Below are 15,494 nucleotides of genomic sequence, written 5' to 3' on the forward strand. Positions count from 1 at the left end.
AGTCCCTGCTAGTCTGAACAAACATCACCTTCCCTCTCATAACACTACTACTACTACATTTATATAAAGCTGCTCTTGCATTTGAATTCAAGTCTGACACAAGTTAAGGTTAACTTAGGTAGTATTTCATTTTGCTGGTTTTAGGGTCTGTGTGTGAGTGTGTAGGCTCACAAATTATTATAATTGTCATTAAGTGACTCTATCTATCTATCTATCTATCTATCTATCTATCTATCTATCTATCTATCTATCTATCTATCCATCTATTTATTTATACTTACTGTTTACATTTTCTATAAATATTTATTTCTATATAAAACTCAGTTGTGTGGAGTTATTGTGTGCCTTTTCTTGTAGCTAAAGAGTCCATTTGTTCACTAGACATTAAGTCAAGGTTACTATTTTGAGTTGAAGCTAAGTGTTTTATTGCTTTGTGGTTTAACATGATTTAAAAGGCAAATTCATTGTTATGGTTACTTTAGAAGACTGCTTTTGCATTCATGAGTTAAAAAGAGAGCCAAGCTAATTTAAAGAGTTAAGTTAAAGGAACATAAAACATGACCTAACTCGCTGCCATTGGACAGACAGTTACAACATAGGCCTACTCTTATCTTTCACAGAACAGACAATTATCATTTGTTTTATCTATTTGAGACTATGTAGCTGCTCTATGGGAAATAGAGCATTATATCAGCCTATTCAATTGAAAATGACCAATGGGTGCCAGTTTCTAAGTAGTTAACCATATTAACATAACAATATATGTGGCCTAGACATGGATATTGCCCAATCAACTCGTAATCTACAGAAATGTCCACCACATCACACAGTATAAAACTTAGTAGGCTCAGTGGATTCACCTATGTTAAATCATGTCAGGTTAGTTTGGTTCAAGGTTCAAGTATGATAATTTATGAGACAAAAATGTAAACAGCACAAATGTACAATCACATCTCGGCTAGAATGATAACATAAAGTCCTGACTACTCCTTGTTATTGTGGTCCTAAATACTACAATGATTAGTTTGGATGCATTGCTTCTATCATGTCCAATTAAAAATAAATACATTACATACATACAGAAATCTGCCTTCTCCTGTATTGTATTAGTGACATTCATTATAAATAGTAAAATAACAGGACAGAGCAAAAAAGGCCTCTGTTGTGTCTTTATCTGATCACATGCAATCAGACACTCACACTGCACAGCAATATATAAACTTTATTACAGGCTCAAGGCCCACAGGGTAAGAAGACAATACATTACAAAGATAATAATTTAAAAAACAACAACAGAGAGTACATTCACAAAGCCCCACCGGAGCTAAAGAGGCACTCATGCCAGTGTCCACTAATGGTAGACGTGTACCTGACAGAGCTACATCCAGGGTCTGTCATCAGTCTCTGGAACAATCTGAAACAATGTATCTTTCCTGTGGCTGTTATAATGAACACAAACAGATCAGAAAGTAATTCAACATACAACAATGTAAGGGATTCCTTTCTATTAAAAGCAAAATCATAACTGGGTCAAAGTTGCTTGGTTCTCCCCATATAAAGGCATGTAGGTAACAGTAACATGATATTATGTCATGAATGATAAAAGTAATGTTTAAACACTTTGATGTGTGTGAGTTTATCTGGAGACTTACTCAGTCTGTGACTTACAGAGATCTTGATGGTCTTTGGGTTCCACCCGTTCATCAGAATTGCCGCTGGTGCCGTCTAGAGATTTCATCTTCACTTGAAGTCTGGAGTCTATTATGTACAGTGTATTCTGGACAGTTGTGGACACTCTGCAACTAACCTAACCTAACACACACTATGTGTTAATGTTGATCAATATAATAATGTAAAAATACAAAGTTAAGTAGACCTAAGTAAGAAATAGTAAATACATTGTAATAATACATTGAAGGGGAAAATGTAGGAAAACAAATGCAACTCAGCATTGAATTTATGGCAAACATTTTGCTAACCCTTTCCAAATAATATACAATTAAGAAGTGGGATGTTACACTTAGTAAGAGAAAGAATTAATGAAATATTACATTTTTAAAAAGCTAGAAGACTCACCTATTATAGTAACCATGTGAATTGCTAATAATGTTATGGGTCAGATGTGTAAAGATCTATCACATTGTATTGTTCTTTTCAGACTCAACAATAATAATGATGATGTTACTTAAATGCTGATCAATGTGTGAATCTGGCTCTTATCAGGTGTGTGTTTTCTCTCCCTGTCCTGTGCTGTCCTCAGTTAAACCAAGACAGTGCTGTTGTGACCAATGTGGAAAAAGCCTTCAGCTCAATTTATTATCTCAAAGTAGACCAGAGAATTCATACCGGAGTGAAGCCATTCAGCTGTGAACAATGTGGGAAGTATTTTGCTCGGTCTGGACAATTAAAAGATCATAAGCGTTCACATACTGGAGAGAAACCTTATTGTTGTGACCAGTGTGGGAAAAGATTTGTTCAAAAGGGGATTTTAAAAGAACACCAGAGAATTCACACTAGAGAGAAGCCCTATTGCTGTGACCAGTGTGGGAAAAGCTTTACTCGATTGTCTTATCTCAAAATACATGAACGAATTCACACAGGAGAGAAACCATACAGCTGTGTCCAATGTGGGGAAAAGTTCAGTTTAATGGCTGCTCTGAAAGTACACCAGAGATTTCACACCGAAGAAAAGCCTTACTGCTGTGAACACTGTGGCAAACGTTTCACTGTAAAATCTAGCCTCGTACAACACAAGAAGATTCACACTTGAGAGAGACCTTACTGCTGTCACCAATGTGGGAAAAGGTTCACTCTGAAGACGGCTCTGAAAAGACACCTGAAAATCCACACTGGTGAGAAGCCATATACTGCTGTGTCCAGTGTGAGAAAAGGTTCAGTGATATGCATCATCTCAAAGCACACCAGAAAAATCACACTGGAAAGAAACCTTATTGCTGTGACCAGTGTGGAAAGAGCTTTCCTAGACTGGAACATATCAAAATACACCAACAAATTCACACCGGAGAGAAACCTTATATCTGTAACCAATGTGGGGAAAGCTCTGTCAGGTACACGTCTACCGTTAGAGGACACTGGCATGAGTGCCTCTTTAGCTCCGGTGGGGCTTTGTGAATGTACTCTCTGTTGTTGTTTTTTTTAATTATTATCTTTGTAATGTATTGTCTTCTTACCCTGTGGGCCTTGAGCCTGTAATAAAGTTTATATATTGCTGTGCAGTGTGAGTGTCTGATTGCATGTGATCAGATAAAGACACAACAGAGGCCTTTTTTGCTCTGTCCTGTTATTTTACTATTTATAATGAATGTCACTAATACAATACAGGAGAAGGCAGATTTCTGTATGTATGTAATGTATTTATTTTTAATTGGACATGATAGAAGCAATGCATCCAAACTAATCATTGTAGTATTTAGGACCACAATAACAAGGAGTAGTCAGGACTTTATGTTATCATTCTAGCCGAGATGTGATTGTACATTTGTGCTGTTTACATTTTTGTCTCATAAATTATTATACTTGAACCTTGAACCAAACTAACCTGACATGATTTAACATAGGTGAATCCACTGAGCCTACTAAGTTTTATACTGTGTGATGTGGTGGACATTTCTGTAGATTACGAGTTGATTGGGCAATATCCATGTCTAGGCCACATATATTGTTATGTTAATATGGTTAACTACTTAGAAACTGGCACCCATTGGTCATTATCAATTGAATAGGCTGATATAATGCTCTATTTCCCATAGAGCAGCTACATAGTCTCAAATAGATAAAACAAATGATAATTGTCTGTTCTGTGAAAGATAAGAGTAGGCCTATGTTGTAACTGTCTGTCCAATGGCAGCGAGTTAGGTCATGTTTTGTGTTCCTTTAACTTAACTCTTTAAATTAGCTTGGCTCTCTTTTTAACTCATGAATGCAAAAGCAGTCTTCTAAAGTAACCATAACAATGAATTTGCCTTTTAAATCATGTTAAACCACAAAGCAATAAAACACTTAGCTTCAACTCAAAATAGTAACCTTGACTTAATGTCTAGTGAACAAATGGACTCTTTAGCTACAAGAAAAGGCACACAATAACTCCACACAACTGAGTTTTATATAGAAATAAATATTTATAGAAAATGTAAACAGTAAGTATAAATAAATAGATGGATAGATGGATAGATGGATAGATAGATAGATAGATAGATAGATAGATAGATAGAGTCACTTAATGACAATTATAATAATTTGTGAGCCTACACACTCACACACAGACCCTAAAAGCCAGCAAAATGAAATACTACCTAAGTTAACCTTAACTTGTGTCAGACTTGAATTCAAATGCAAGAGCAGCTTTATATAAATGTAGTAGTAGTAGTGTTATGAGAGGGAAGGTGATGTTTGTTCAGACTAGCAGGGACTTAGGTGGGACAGTTAACAAAGCATTATCCAGTTTCTGTCTATTGTTGATCCCTCCCCCCACCACCACCCTGATTGGTCCATCAGAGTCATTTTGAGTATTTAACATAGCCCTGTTTTAGCTCCATGACACAGTCATGACACAGTTACATGTGTGCAAGTTCCTGATGCTGAACTCTCTTCTGGACTAAAGGTGAAGTATAAATAAATAGATGGATAGATAGATGGATAGATGGATAGATGGATAGATAGATAGATAGATAGATAGATAGATAGTAGGTTGATGCACCAATTGATGCAGGTTAGAGTTGTCCTATCTAAAAAAGAAGGTAACATTTGAATTCCCCATCAAAAAATACATACAATAGACATCCAATTTGTTTTTGAGATGGATAGGGTACAATTGGCAATTATAAAATACCAATTGATGCAGGTTAGAGTTGTCCTATCCCAAAAAGAAGGTAATATTTGAATTCTCCATCAAAAAATACATACAATAGACATCCAATTTGTTTTTCAGATGGATAGGGTACAATTGGCAATTATAAAATACCAATTGATGCAGGTTAGAGTTGTCCTATGCAAAAAAGAAGGTCATATTTGAATTCTCCATCAAAAAATACATACAATAGACACTTTTTTTTTCTTTTTTCGCTGCCTTTTTTTCGTGGCCTCGTCCATGGACTCGTCCACGGCCGGCCGTTTGCGTCCACGTCCGCGGCCTCGTCCACGGCCGCGTCCCCGGCCGTCTGCGTCCACGGCCTCGTCCACGGCCGCGTCCACGGCCGGGACGGCCGGCCGTTTGCGTCGTCCGCGTCCATGGACGCGTCCACGGCCGCGTCCATGGACGTGGACGCGGCGGCCAACGGCTCTTGCTGGAGAGACGTGGACGCGGCGGCCAACGGCTCTTGCTGGCTCCCAGAGTAAAAAAAAAAGTGTCCGAGTGAGTCCATATCTTCACTTTTTTCATGTTTTGTTTTACCCATTAAGACCTGAGGACAATTCTACCAATGCCTTTTGGTGCAGAGGACCCCCACATTGATGTAAATATTTGCTTGCTTAAAGGGGCCCCACCATGAATTTCACATTTTTCATTTTTTTTCTTGTTTTTTGGTCTTCCCAGTGTCTCTTCCACCCCCCCAAAAAAACTCCATTCATTAACTCTAAGCCTTGCCTTCCATTTCATTGATTTTCTGAATGGGCGTCTCTGAACGGTACTCTTTTGAAATTGGCCCCTTGCTTGCTCATTTCCTATTGGCCCCCTTCGAGAAGGGAGCCGTACTTTTTGGGAGGCTATATTCTATTGAGACTATATATCCACGAGTTTCCAACGCCCCATAGTGCATTGCGCAGACGTCTGCACCGAGCTTCCGCCGCCGATTTACAAGCTCACAACGGGTTGCATCTGCGACGCGACGTGAGCTTGTATGTCTGCTGTTAAACCCGGAAGTTTGGTCCTGATAGTCTCCAGTAAACTCCCGGGGAAACTTGTGGATATGAGGTGGAACCATGGGAAAGGGATACTAAAATTGTCTTTAATTGGATTGACTCTACATGGTTCTCATCATGGTACCATCCTAATCTTTAGGCTAAAACCCGTATTATGGACCAATATTTATATAAAATAGATATATTTAAAAGCATGGTTGGGCCCATTTAATGGGTAAAGTGGGTATGGGTTTGTTTGTTCGTTCAATCAATCAATCAATCAATCAATCAATCAATCAATCAATCAACTGTATTTATATAGCACCTTTAACAAAAGTCTAATCGACCAAAGTGCTGCACAAGTTACATCAAAGCGAAGACCAAAAATATAACATGCATACCTGCAAGAACACTTTGTGAATATTGAACCAATGAGACCAATGAAAAGTATTCACAAGAGCTTTTGACTAATTAATAACTACAGCGGATCCAGCGGAGCATGCTTTCCACCCGACAGCGTACAATATGTATTCTTGCTTACACACACACACGCACAGTTTCCGGCTTTGAATTAAACCGACTGTAAAATGCTGGAAATTATCGCAGAAGTGACTCTATAACAGGCGAGGAAATTGGGTATATTAACACAAGTTTGGTCCAAGAGTGGCTTTGTGTGTGTGTGTGTGTTTGTGTGCGTGCGTGCCTGTGTGTGTGTGTGTGTGTGTGTGTGTGTGTGTGTGTGTGTGTGTGTGTGTGTGTGTGTGTGTGTGTGTGTGTGTGTGTGTGTGTGTGTGTGTGCGCCCACACACTTACATAACACGGCCCTGTTTCACCTTACACAGTTGTGTTGAGTGGCTGTTATATATTATAGGATCACCTTAAGAGCCCTTCTCCTCACAGCTCAGTGGAAGGTTAACATATGCTCCCTGGCGGTCTCCGTGGATGCGGCTGGAATACATCAAGACCGTGGGCCAGCATGTGATAATGTGACAAGTGTTGCCAGCCGTCCCTTGAAATGAGGAATCGTCCCTTATTTTGGAAAACTAAAAGACGCTGTGCCTTATTGAACTGACGAGGGGCACACTTTGGGTATTGGGAATCAATCGATGACACACATCTAATAAGTTCACAAAAGATAAACGGTACATGCCGTTGTTTCCTGTTGAGATTGGCACATATCCTGGGGCAAGCTGCCCAGATCACACATGTCACACGGGTCTTCTTATTTTGTTTTACGCCTGCAATGTATTGCATTTGAAACTATATTGCAGTGCACATCATAGGGTGATCATTGCTTGCTTCCTGTGAATTGTTTTTTTTTTCTTTTTTTTTTCCCTGTTTATTTTGTTGCTTTTTTTTCTGTTTATTTCGTTGCTGAGTGAGGTCAGCAGAAAAAGTGAAGTGAGTGAGATGAAAAAACTCTGAGAAAACCTCTAGGCTTAGTTAACTGGATCTCAGTCCTCAGTCCTGCATTGGACCACACACTGTTTTTGGCTAATGCTCCCCACGCAGAATATGGATGCTGGGACCTGGGGTTCAGGTGGTTAATCCATGCATCCCTCTTGAACCGCTTATCCTGAGTTGGGTCGCGGGGGCAACATTTCCAGCAGAAAGCTCCATATTTCCCTTATAATACACACAAACTGTACATAAATATCCAGTATACCGTGAGATTTTATCTTTTTTGAGCGGTGCTAACCGCTCCTATAGACCGCTTTTTTTTTACCAAAACTATGATGTCACAAATGATGATGACATGAGTTCGCTAGACCAATGAAACACTTCGATTCTGTTGATCTGTCCATGATGTCATAGTCACAGAGGCACCCGATTGGTTAACCCTGATTTAGAACGTGTTTAGGCCGCGTAAAATACGTCATAACGCGTTTAGGCCGCGTAGAATACGTTAAAATACGTCATAACGCGTTTAGGCCGCGTAAAATACGTCATGAAAAATTATTGAGCGGTGCTAACCTTGAATTTCAAAATTGTATTAGATGAATATCACTTATAAGCGATAAAATAACCACACTTTTAGACAGACTGTGGAAAATCTTACAGGTTATAAATGATAGGCAGCTAATACAAGTTTAAAATACAAATGAACAGACTTTGAAAAACTAAAATATTCATCTTCTGGCCTCTTCTCGCCTCTCTGGAGGCCTCTCTGGAGGTAAATAAGATCACTTATCATTACACTATGACACTCCTACAAGTTACAATCCATAGCTTGGTCAACTAACTTATGAGAAATGACGATAAAGACTTATATAGTCTGAGCAGACCTCTAGACTGACATCATACACAACAAAAACAATATTGCCATGCATGCCTATCAACACTGATTCGCGCAGGAATTAGTTTGCACCGCTCACTTCGCACGGGTGCGATTTTTTTGCAGTACAAACCGCTCCAGGCGCTCCTACATTTCACTTTGTGTGTATTAGCCAAGATATGTATGAGCACGCGTCTCCATATATGGACATGGGTGCTCATACACATACAGTAACTGATGTCACGGACAGAACGGCCCATACAAGGAGATACATGTGTTGTGTTTGCACCGCTCACTTCGCACTGGTGCGATTTTTCTTAGAAATAAGGGACGCCTGGCCGGTGTCCCCTATTTGATTGTCAGGTAGTTGGTAGCCCTATAGCCATTTCACACACTTGTATAGTGCCCTGCACATCAGAACACTGATGAGGAAGGTTATTGCATTGATTGATTGATTGATTGATTGATTGATTGATTGATTGATTGATTGAATCATTTATTTAGACAATCATGATTAACATGACAAGTACAGACAACACAAATATATGCAGTGCAGCACAGGCCGGTTAAACATCCTGCCCAAAAAGAAACATCCCAAATAAGACCTTTTACGGCTTTGTTTACGTTGGAAGTCCTTAACATTCAATTCAATGCAAATAGTAACAAGAACAACATTTAATGCAATTATTAAAGATCAGTATACGTACAGAGTAAAGAACTACATTCAATGCAATTATAAAATATAAAAAATATAAATAAAAAATATAATAATAAATGGGGGGTGGGTGTTCACTGGGAGGAGTGATGACTACCTTCGCCTCTAGCCTCCTGAAAGGTGGATTTTCAGGGCAGCCTTGAAGGAGCCCAGCGAGCTACATGTCTTATGGGAAATAGTCAAGGAATTCCACACTTGAGTGGCAGTATTGTCGAAGGAGAATTTACCCATATTGTGCTATGTGTTTGTATTATCAGATCATTGTGTGCACTCCCTCTGGTGTTGTAGCTGTGGGTGTCCCTAACTTTTTGGAGGTGTTTGGTCAGATACGCAGGTACTGTGGGGATGGAGGGCCGATTTGCATTGACTATTTTGAATGTCAATCCCATTTTTAGTTGTTTAACCCTGTCGTCTACATTGAGCCACCCTAGGCTAGCAAATTGTGTGGGAGAAACGTGGGACATGGGCCCCAGGTTAAGAAGTAGTCGAATCAGTTTGTTTTGGGAGGTTTGGAGTTTGGGTGTTGGAGTACCGGGAGGTGCAGGCATAGTCATAGAGAGACTGAATGAGGGCTCCAGCAAGAGTCCTGAGGGAACTCTCGTTGATAAAAGCGGACATTCTGCCCAGGAATCTCGTTCTTTGATGTACTTTTTTTTATCACCATTGATGTCATGCTATCCCCCAGATAGCATGGCAGATGTGTCTATGCAGAGGTAGAAAGAAGTACAGCTACTTAAAGCTAGTGGCTCTCAAATTTGTTCCAAGGACTCCCCAATGCCCCATTGATATGTATTTTAACACGGACCCCCGTCTGAAGATGGAGGGCCTGAGTGGGTTTTTGGTCGAAACAAGCTTTTTTTCTATTGTCCCTAACTTCAGAACAGTCCTGCAACGGGCCGGGTACCCACGGATATCTGATGGGTACCCGCGTTTGACGGGTGAAAACGGGCAGAAAATATACTATTATAAGTTCGCGGGTACGGGGACGGGCGGTATGGGACTAAACTGGACAGTTTACACCCAAACAACGTCATTCCACAGTGAGCGGCAGGACGCACACAACATACATTAACCACAGCACGAATATAAACAAAGTAACACGTATGTTCTTCACTGCTGCGTGGAGTGCGTCCTATGTTTTCATAGGAAGTCTGGTTTAAAAGGCTATCTTAAAGAACTAAGAGTGGCAGCCAACCTGGCGTTTATGTTGGCTAATATAAATGTAATAATTGCGTCGCGTGTTGGCTATATAACTGCGTTAGCCTATGTTCTCATAGCAAACACTGAGGGCTGCGTGTGGGGCAGATCGAGTGCGCGCCATTTGGAAGCACGCATGCACATCTGTAGGCTATTTACTTTAGTGCATGTAATCTTTCGCGGGTAGATGGGCGGTTCTGATTATTGACGGGCGGGGCAGGCACGGGGTGTCAAAATTGGTCCCGTGCAGGACTCTGCTTCAGAATGGATGATCGCGATCACAATGTTATTTTTCTTTCCAACGTTGCCTCCTTTGTTTACATCCACGTTGGAAAATTATTCTGTAGATCTTCAAAGTTAATAAAAACGCTCGAAATCACTGACCATGTTTTAACTATGGCAGTTATAGAGTTAAGTATCAACAAATGTACGTGCTGAAGTAAAGTAAAAGTACCCCAAAATTGTACTCAAGTACAGTACTAGAGTAAATGTGGTTAGTTAAAGCTGTTCTACACATTTACTTAAAATGGGTGATGAGTAAAGTCATTGGGTTTGAGGTTCGGATATGACTGTGTGTTTTTGCCTGTAATGAATTGGGGGAAATAGAGCTGAAAATGTATGCACTGGAACAGTGAAGGGGACGGGACAATTCATCGCCGCCGTCACTGCTTGTGTAATATCGTTTAGAAAGGGAGCGCTAAAAGAGTAACGACTAAAAGGTTATAGTCTAGTCTTTTGGCTCATACATCATTCTCACAAAATGAGAATCTGTATCACATTGTGGATGAGTTAACAGCAAAGAAGACATTAAGGGCATTGTCCCAACACATTTGTCTGATTTAATAAGGTTTTTATGGCATGAATAATGCATGCTATAGTGTGGCGGAGTGTCGCAGTTGAAGTAAGGACAGATGTAAAAGATATTCAACTTTCTTTTCTAAGCAAGGGGCCAACATGTAAATGATAGGAAGTAATTTCAGCTTCTTTTATGAAGCCTTTACAAGTCAGAAAACCTTTCAAGGTTTTCATGCAGGGCCATGTGTTGAATGTGCACACCAGATGGCCTGGCCAGACTGTCTTTCTTCCCTATCTTTTTATGTTTTTTTTATGATTATGTTTTTGCTCCTGTCCGTCCATGTGTGTGACTTAAAAAAAGTTAATATCTGGCACCGTTGGACTGATCAGTGTAAATCTGTGCACCCATACTCCCAATAGGCCAGGGAAGAACCTGGTTTGATTCCCACCGGGCTCGCTGTGGGCGCTGGGTGTGTGTTCGCTCCTCCGCGTCATCAGTGCCCATACCCTGGGTATGGTTGGGCAAAGGGCCTTTCTGTGTGGAGTTTGCTTGTTCTCCCCGTGTCCCCTAGGGTAGGTACCCTCACAAAAAACATGCAGTAATCCTGGTCGCTGTACTTCCTCCCCCTGGCCAGCTGGGGCGCCTGATGGAGGCGAAAGGAACTGGTTGGAATAACGTGTTCCTTCCACACGCTATGTCCTAACGGGAAAACTCCCCCTGTCAGGTGATAAGAAGCCGACTGCTCATTTCTCATGCACTGAAGGAAGCATGAGATCAGTTCAGGGCCCTCCCCATGTTGGCAGAGGGAGAGTAGCGCCCAAGATTACAGCTTAGGCAATTGGTACTGGGTGAAAAATGGGTTACAAATTGTGGGCTTGTAGATAAAAATCAAACCTCGGTTCGAAGTGAAGCGGTGAATTTGTATTCTATGTGTTCTAGATCTATACATTCTGTGATCTATACTTTCTATGTGCTTTAGTTCTAGTTCTGAATGAATGAATTCAGACAATTTGTCTGGAGAGCCAAATTGTCATGTGAAGCTTGGCCAATCCTCAATTCTTCATTCTGGACATGCACGGGACATGTACGGGACAGACAAAACTAACCAATCACAGCGCAGAGATGCACGGGACAGGTACGGGACAGACAAAGCCTCACCTTGGAAGCGGCTTTCACCGAGTCAAAAACTAGAAATGCAATTCTGGATAATTGCAAGTGTGCTTGCCTAAATAAAGACTGGATAGCCAAAATGAAGCTCGACCAACCCTCAAGATTGGACCACTCCTCCATTGAACTCAATGGGCTTCCTCTATAGTGGTGACGTCACCGAGAGTACTGCTTCTTGATTGGCTATGAGTTTACCCAGAACAAAATGGTGACGTCACTCTGTGTTTTTCAAGGGTTTCCCCATTGAATGATGTCACCGGATGCAGCTTCCTGATTAGCTACGAGTTTACACAGAATTGTCCTCTGGGCAACACAATTGGCCTATGAAAAGAATAAGTCTCTAACCTAGGACGTAAAATCAAAAGTATCTTTCCCCCGGATTCCTTGCTCATGACGACGCAACTCCCCACATAGGCCATTTTTGTTTCTTTTCAGCACTGATCTCTCCCATCATCTCTCTCTCTCTCCTCTTGTCTTCAGGTGACCTCTAGCAGGGCAGCGGCCCAGCAACAACAGCAGCAGCAGCAGCAAAGTGGAGCAGGGTCAGGTAAGGTCCCCACACACAAACCCAACCACCTCGTCCATCCATCCTGGTCTTTTATCTTTTTTTTCTCTCTTTCACATCTTCGTCCTTCCCTGGAGGTAGATGTTCTTCACAATGCATTAGCGTGACGTAGCATGAAAGGTACTGTACTTAAAGATGACATGGGGCCAGCGTATGACAGACAGCTAGGGGAATGGGAATAAGAGTCCTGCACCGTCGGAGCGTCGTCTTCGTCTTTTTCCCTGTCCTCTCCCAGGGCTACCTGAGATCAAAGGGGGTTCTCAACGTGCAGTCCGGTGACAGCCGGGGATCCTCCAGGAGATCTGAGAGGGAGGTCTCTTCCTGTGGGGAAAACTAGGGGAATAGTTGAACTGGACCCATGTTTAATGCATTAGTGGAGTTAGTGCGGGAAGAGAATTCAAATCAGAGGGTTGAGTTTTCAGCAACGTGTCAAATAGGACCGGTCAAAGTGTCCTTGAGAAAGACACTTAACCCCTAACTTCTCCACGCCTCACTGTAGGCAGCGATCACTTTGGTTGAATGAATTTCCCCCACGGGAGTAAGTAGGTAAATACTATTATTATTATTAAGCCCCTTTTCCACTGACATGGCCCAACACCACACCACTCCACACCGCCCACTTGTTCCAGGCTTTCCACTACAAGGACCTGGGTAGAGTGGTGTGAAAGCGGTACTAAACGTGGTACTAAAAAGTATCCAATCCAGAGTAGGTCTGAGCTATGCCAAACAGGGCCAAACACATATGATAACATAATGATCACTCACTGACTTTTCATTTAGACCACCAGGATATTGTTGTAATACATGATAATAGATTATATTGTGTTATAACCACTATTATAATCTATTAGAGTGTATTATAGGTATCATAGTAATGCATTAATACTTTATAGTTGATTATAATCACAGTTATAATCCATTATGGTGTATTAAAATTAGGATAGTTGTAATACAAATTTATATTGTGTTATAATTACAATTAAAAGGGTCAATTTGTTTCTTACCAATAGCGGTACTTTTGTGTAATGGAAAATGTAGATATTTGCACCCGCTTCTGATGTTATCATGTTATACAATGGCCAGTTATCATGTATTATCAGCCCATAGGAATGGGGCCAGAAGGGCCATGCTCTGCAGACTGCTGACACAATTGCACCCTCTAGTGGTCAAAGAAAAGAAAAAAGAAGAAGAAAAGGGATGCAATTGCATCCTCTAGTGGTCAAAGAAAAGAAAAAAGAAGAAGAAAAGGGAATTGAGTAGGAATCGAACCCATAACCTTGTGTTCCCCAGCCACCCAACACTACAGCTCACTCCACAGGATCCATGATGGAAATTAGGATTTGCTTTAGATTTAGCCATAGTTTTACTGAGGTTAGGGTTAGGGTTAGGGTTAGGGTTAGGGTTAGGGGTTAGGGTTAGGGTTAGGGTTAGGGTTAGGTTTAGGGTTAGGGTTAGAGTTAGAGATAAAAGATAAAAGCACCAAAAAAAAGTATTTGGTCAGCCACTTGGTAGCTCAGTGAGTAGAGCAGGGTGGCTACTAAAACCAAGACCCGGGTTCGCCTCCCACTGGGGAGATAGTAAAAGTGTAAATATTAGCACTCTGACTCCCACTGGGGAGATAGTAAAAGTGTAAATATTAGCACTCTGACTGACTCAGTAGGCAGAGCATGGCCCTCCTAGCCCATTGCAATGGGTTGATAAGAAGTGATAAGAGCCCAAGTAATGGGATGATAAAGGGAGAAGCCGCTGATATTTTTATGTGGTGCAGTGTGGTGCGGTGTAGTGTAGTGTGGTGCTAAAGCTGCAGTCGAAAAGGGGCTTTAGTGTGGTTGCTATACTATAGCTTCTAGGTCCGAGAACCTTTATGCCAGCTAAAGTAAACCAGTTTTTTGTTAACCCTTTTTTGTTCATTGAGTTCAATGGGCGTTTTTTGTTATCTTTTCTGTAACCCCATACAGGGACGTGCTGGCCATTGGGAAAAGCGGGACAACTCCCGAACGGCCGGTCCAGGCCGGCCATTAGGGGGAAAAAAAGAAAAATGTCGGCCTTCATTCCATTTTGGGGGCAGGGTGGCCAATAAAGTAAATCGTCACTGTCGGGCAATCGTCACTGTCGGGCAAAGCAAAGCCCTGCTTCATCATTCAAGGCCGTCGCACAAAAGTAGCGAAAACAGCAGATCTACAAGCACACAACGCCTCGCGGTGCGAGGCGTTGTGTGCTTGTAGATCAGCTGTTTTCACTAGTTTAAATCATTTTTTAAATGATAAATACAAAACAAACGGTTTTGGACATACAAGGTTTCCACCCGACAACAACGAAATATAACTCATGTAATTGACCCTCTGGCTTGTCACTTGTCATGATCTGAAATGGCAAATCTTAGAGTAGCAGCAGCGCTATGGAGAGAGATCTCTCTCTATAGCGCGCAATGAGGGCCTCTCCAACTCTTTTACCCGGGCTGAATCAGGGGCCCAGCATGTCCCTGACCCCATAAGTCCATTTTCTGTCCCTTTTGTGATTAGACAATATAATGTCCAATCAGACAGAAGTGACATCACAATATCTAATTGCGACCGCCAGGTTGCAGTCAGTATGAAAACGGACAGCTCATGTCAGTCAGTCACGCCTCATGTCACGCTCCATATATGACATCTATGACGTCTGACATCACAGATGTCCGACGTCATAGATCACATGAGACTGACAATATGTCCATATATGGGCTTGATATTGATGACATCAGGGATTGGTAAATTCTATGTCTGTGTGTCTGTGCCTCTCTGTCTCTGTGCAGTGGCACATTTGATTTCTGACACTTCCACCGCCCATCTGTGTGTGTCTCTCTCTGTTTGTGTCTGAAATTGTTTTAGTTTAGTCTTAGTCGACTTAGTCTTTAGTCTTAGTCTTAGTCAACAAAATTAAC

The 15,494-nt window shown here is 41.3% G+C and overlaps 1 protein-coding gene across 1 annotated transcript in view; it reads left to right on the forward strand.

Annotated features, from left to right (window-relative positions):
• ctnnd2a (catenin (cadherin-associated protein), delta 2a) overlaps nt 1-15,494 on the forward strand; it is a gene marked incomplete at both ends in the record, with an annotated part of 625,519 nt that overhangs the window by 254,307 nt on the left and 355,718 nt on the right. Inside the window, one exon of the mRNA XM_080752281.1 lies at nt 12,487-12,553. Coding sequence (XP_080608407.1) covers nt 12,487-12,553 — 67 coding nt within the window. The remainder of the gene's footprint in view (nt 1-12,486; nt 12,554-15,494) is intronic.

The sequence above is a fragment of the Nannobrachium achirus genome (assembly GCF_963921795.1).
Source record: "Nannobrachium achirus genome assembly, chromosome: 21".
NCBI classification, from domain to species: domain Eukaryota; kingdom Metazoa; phylum Chordata; class Actinopteri; order Myctophiformes; family Myctophidae; genus Nannobrachium; species Nannobrachium achirus.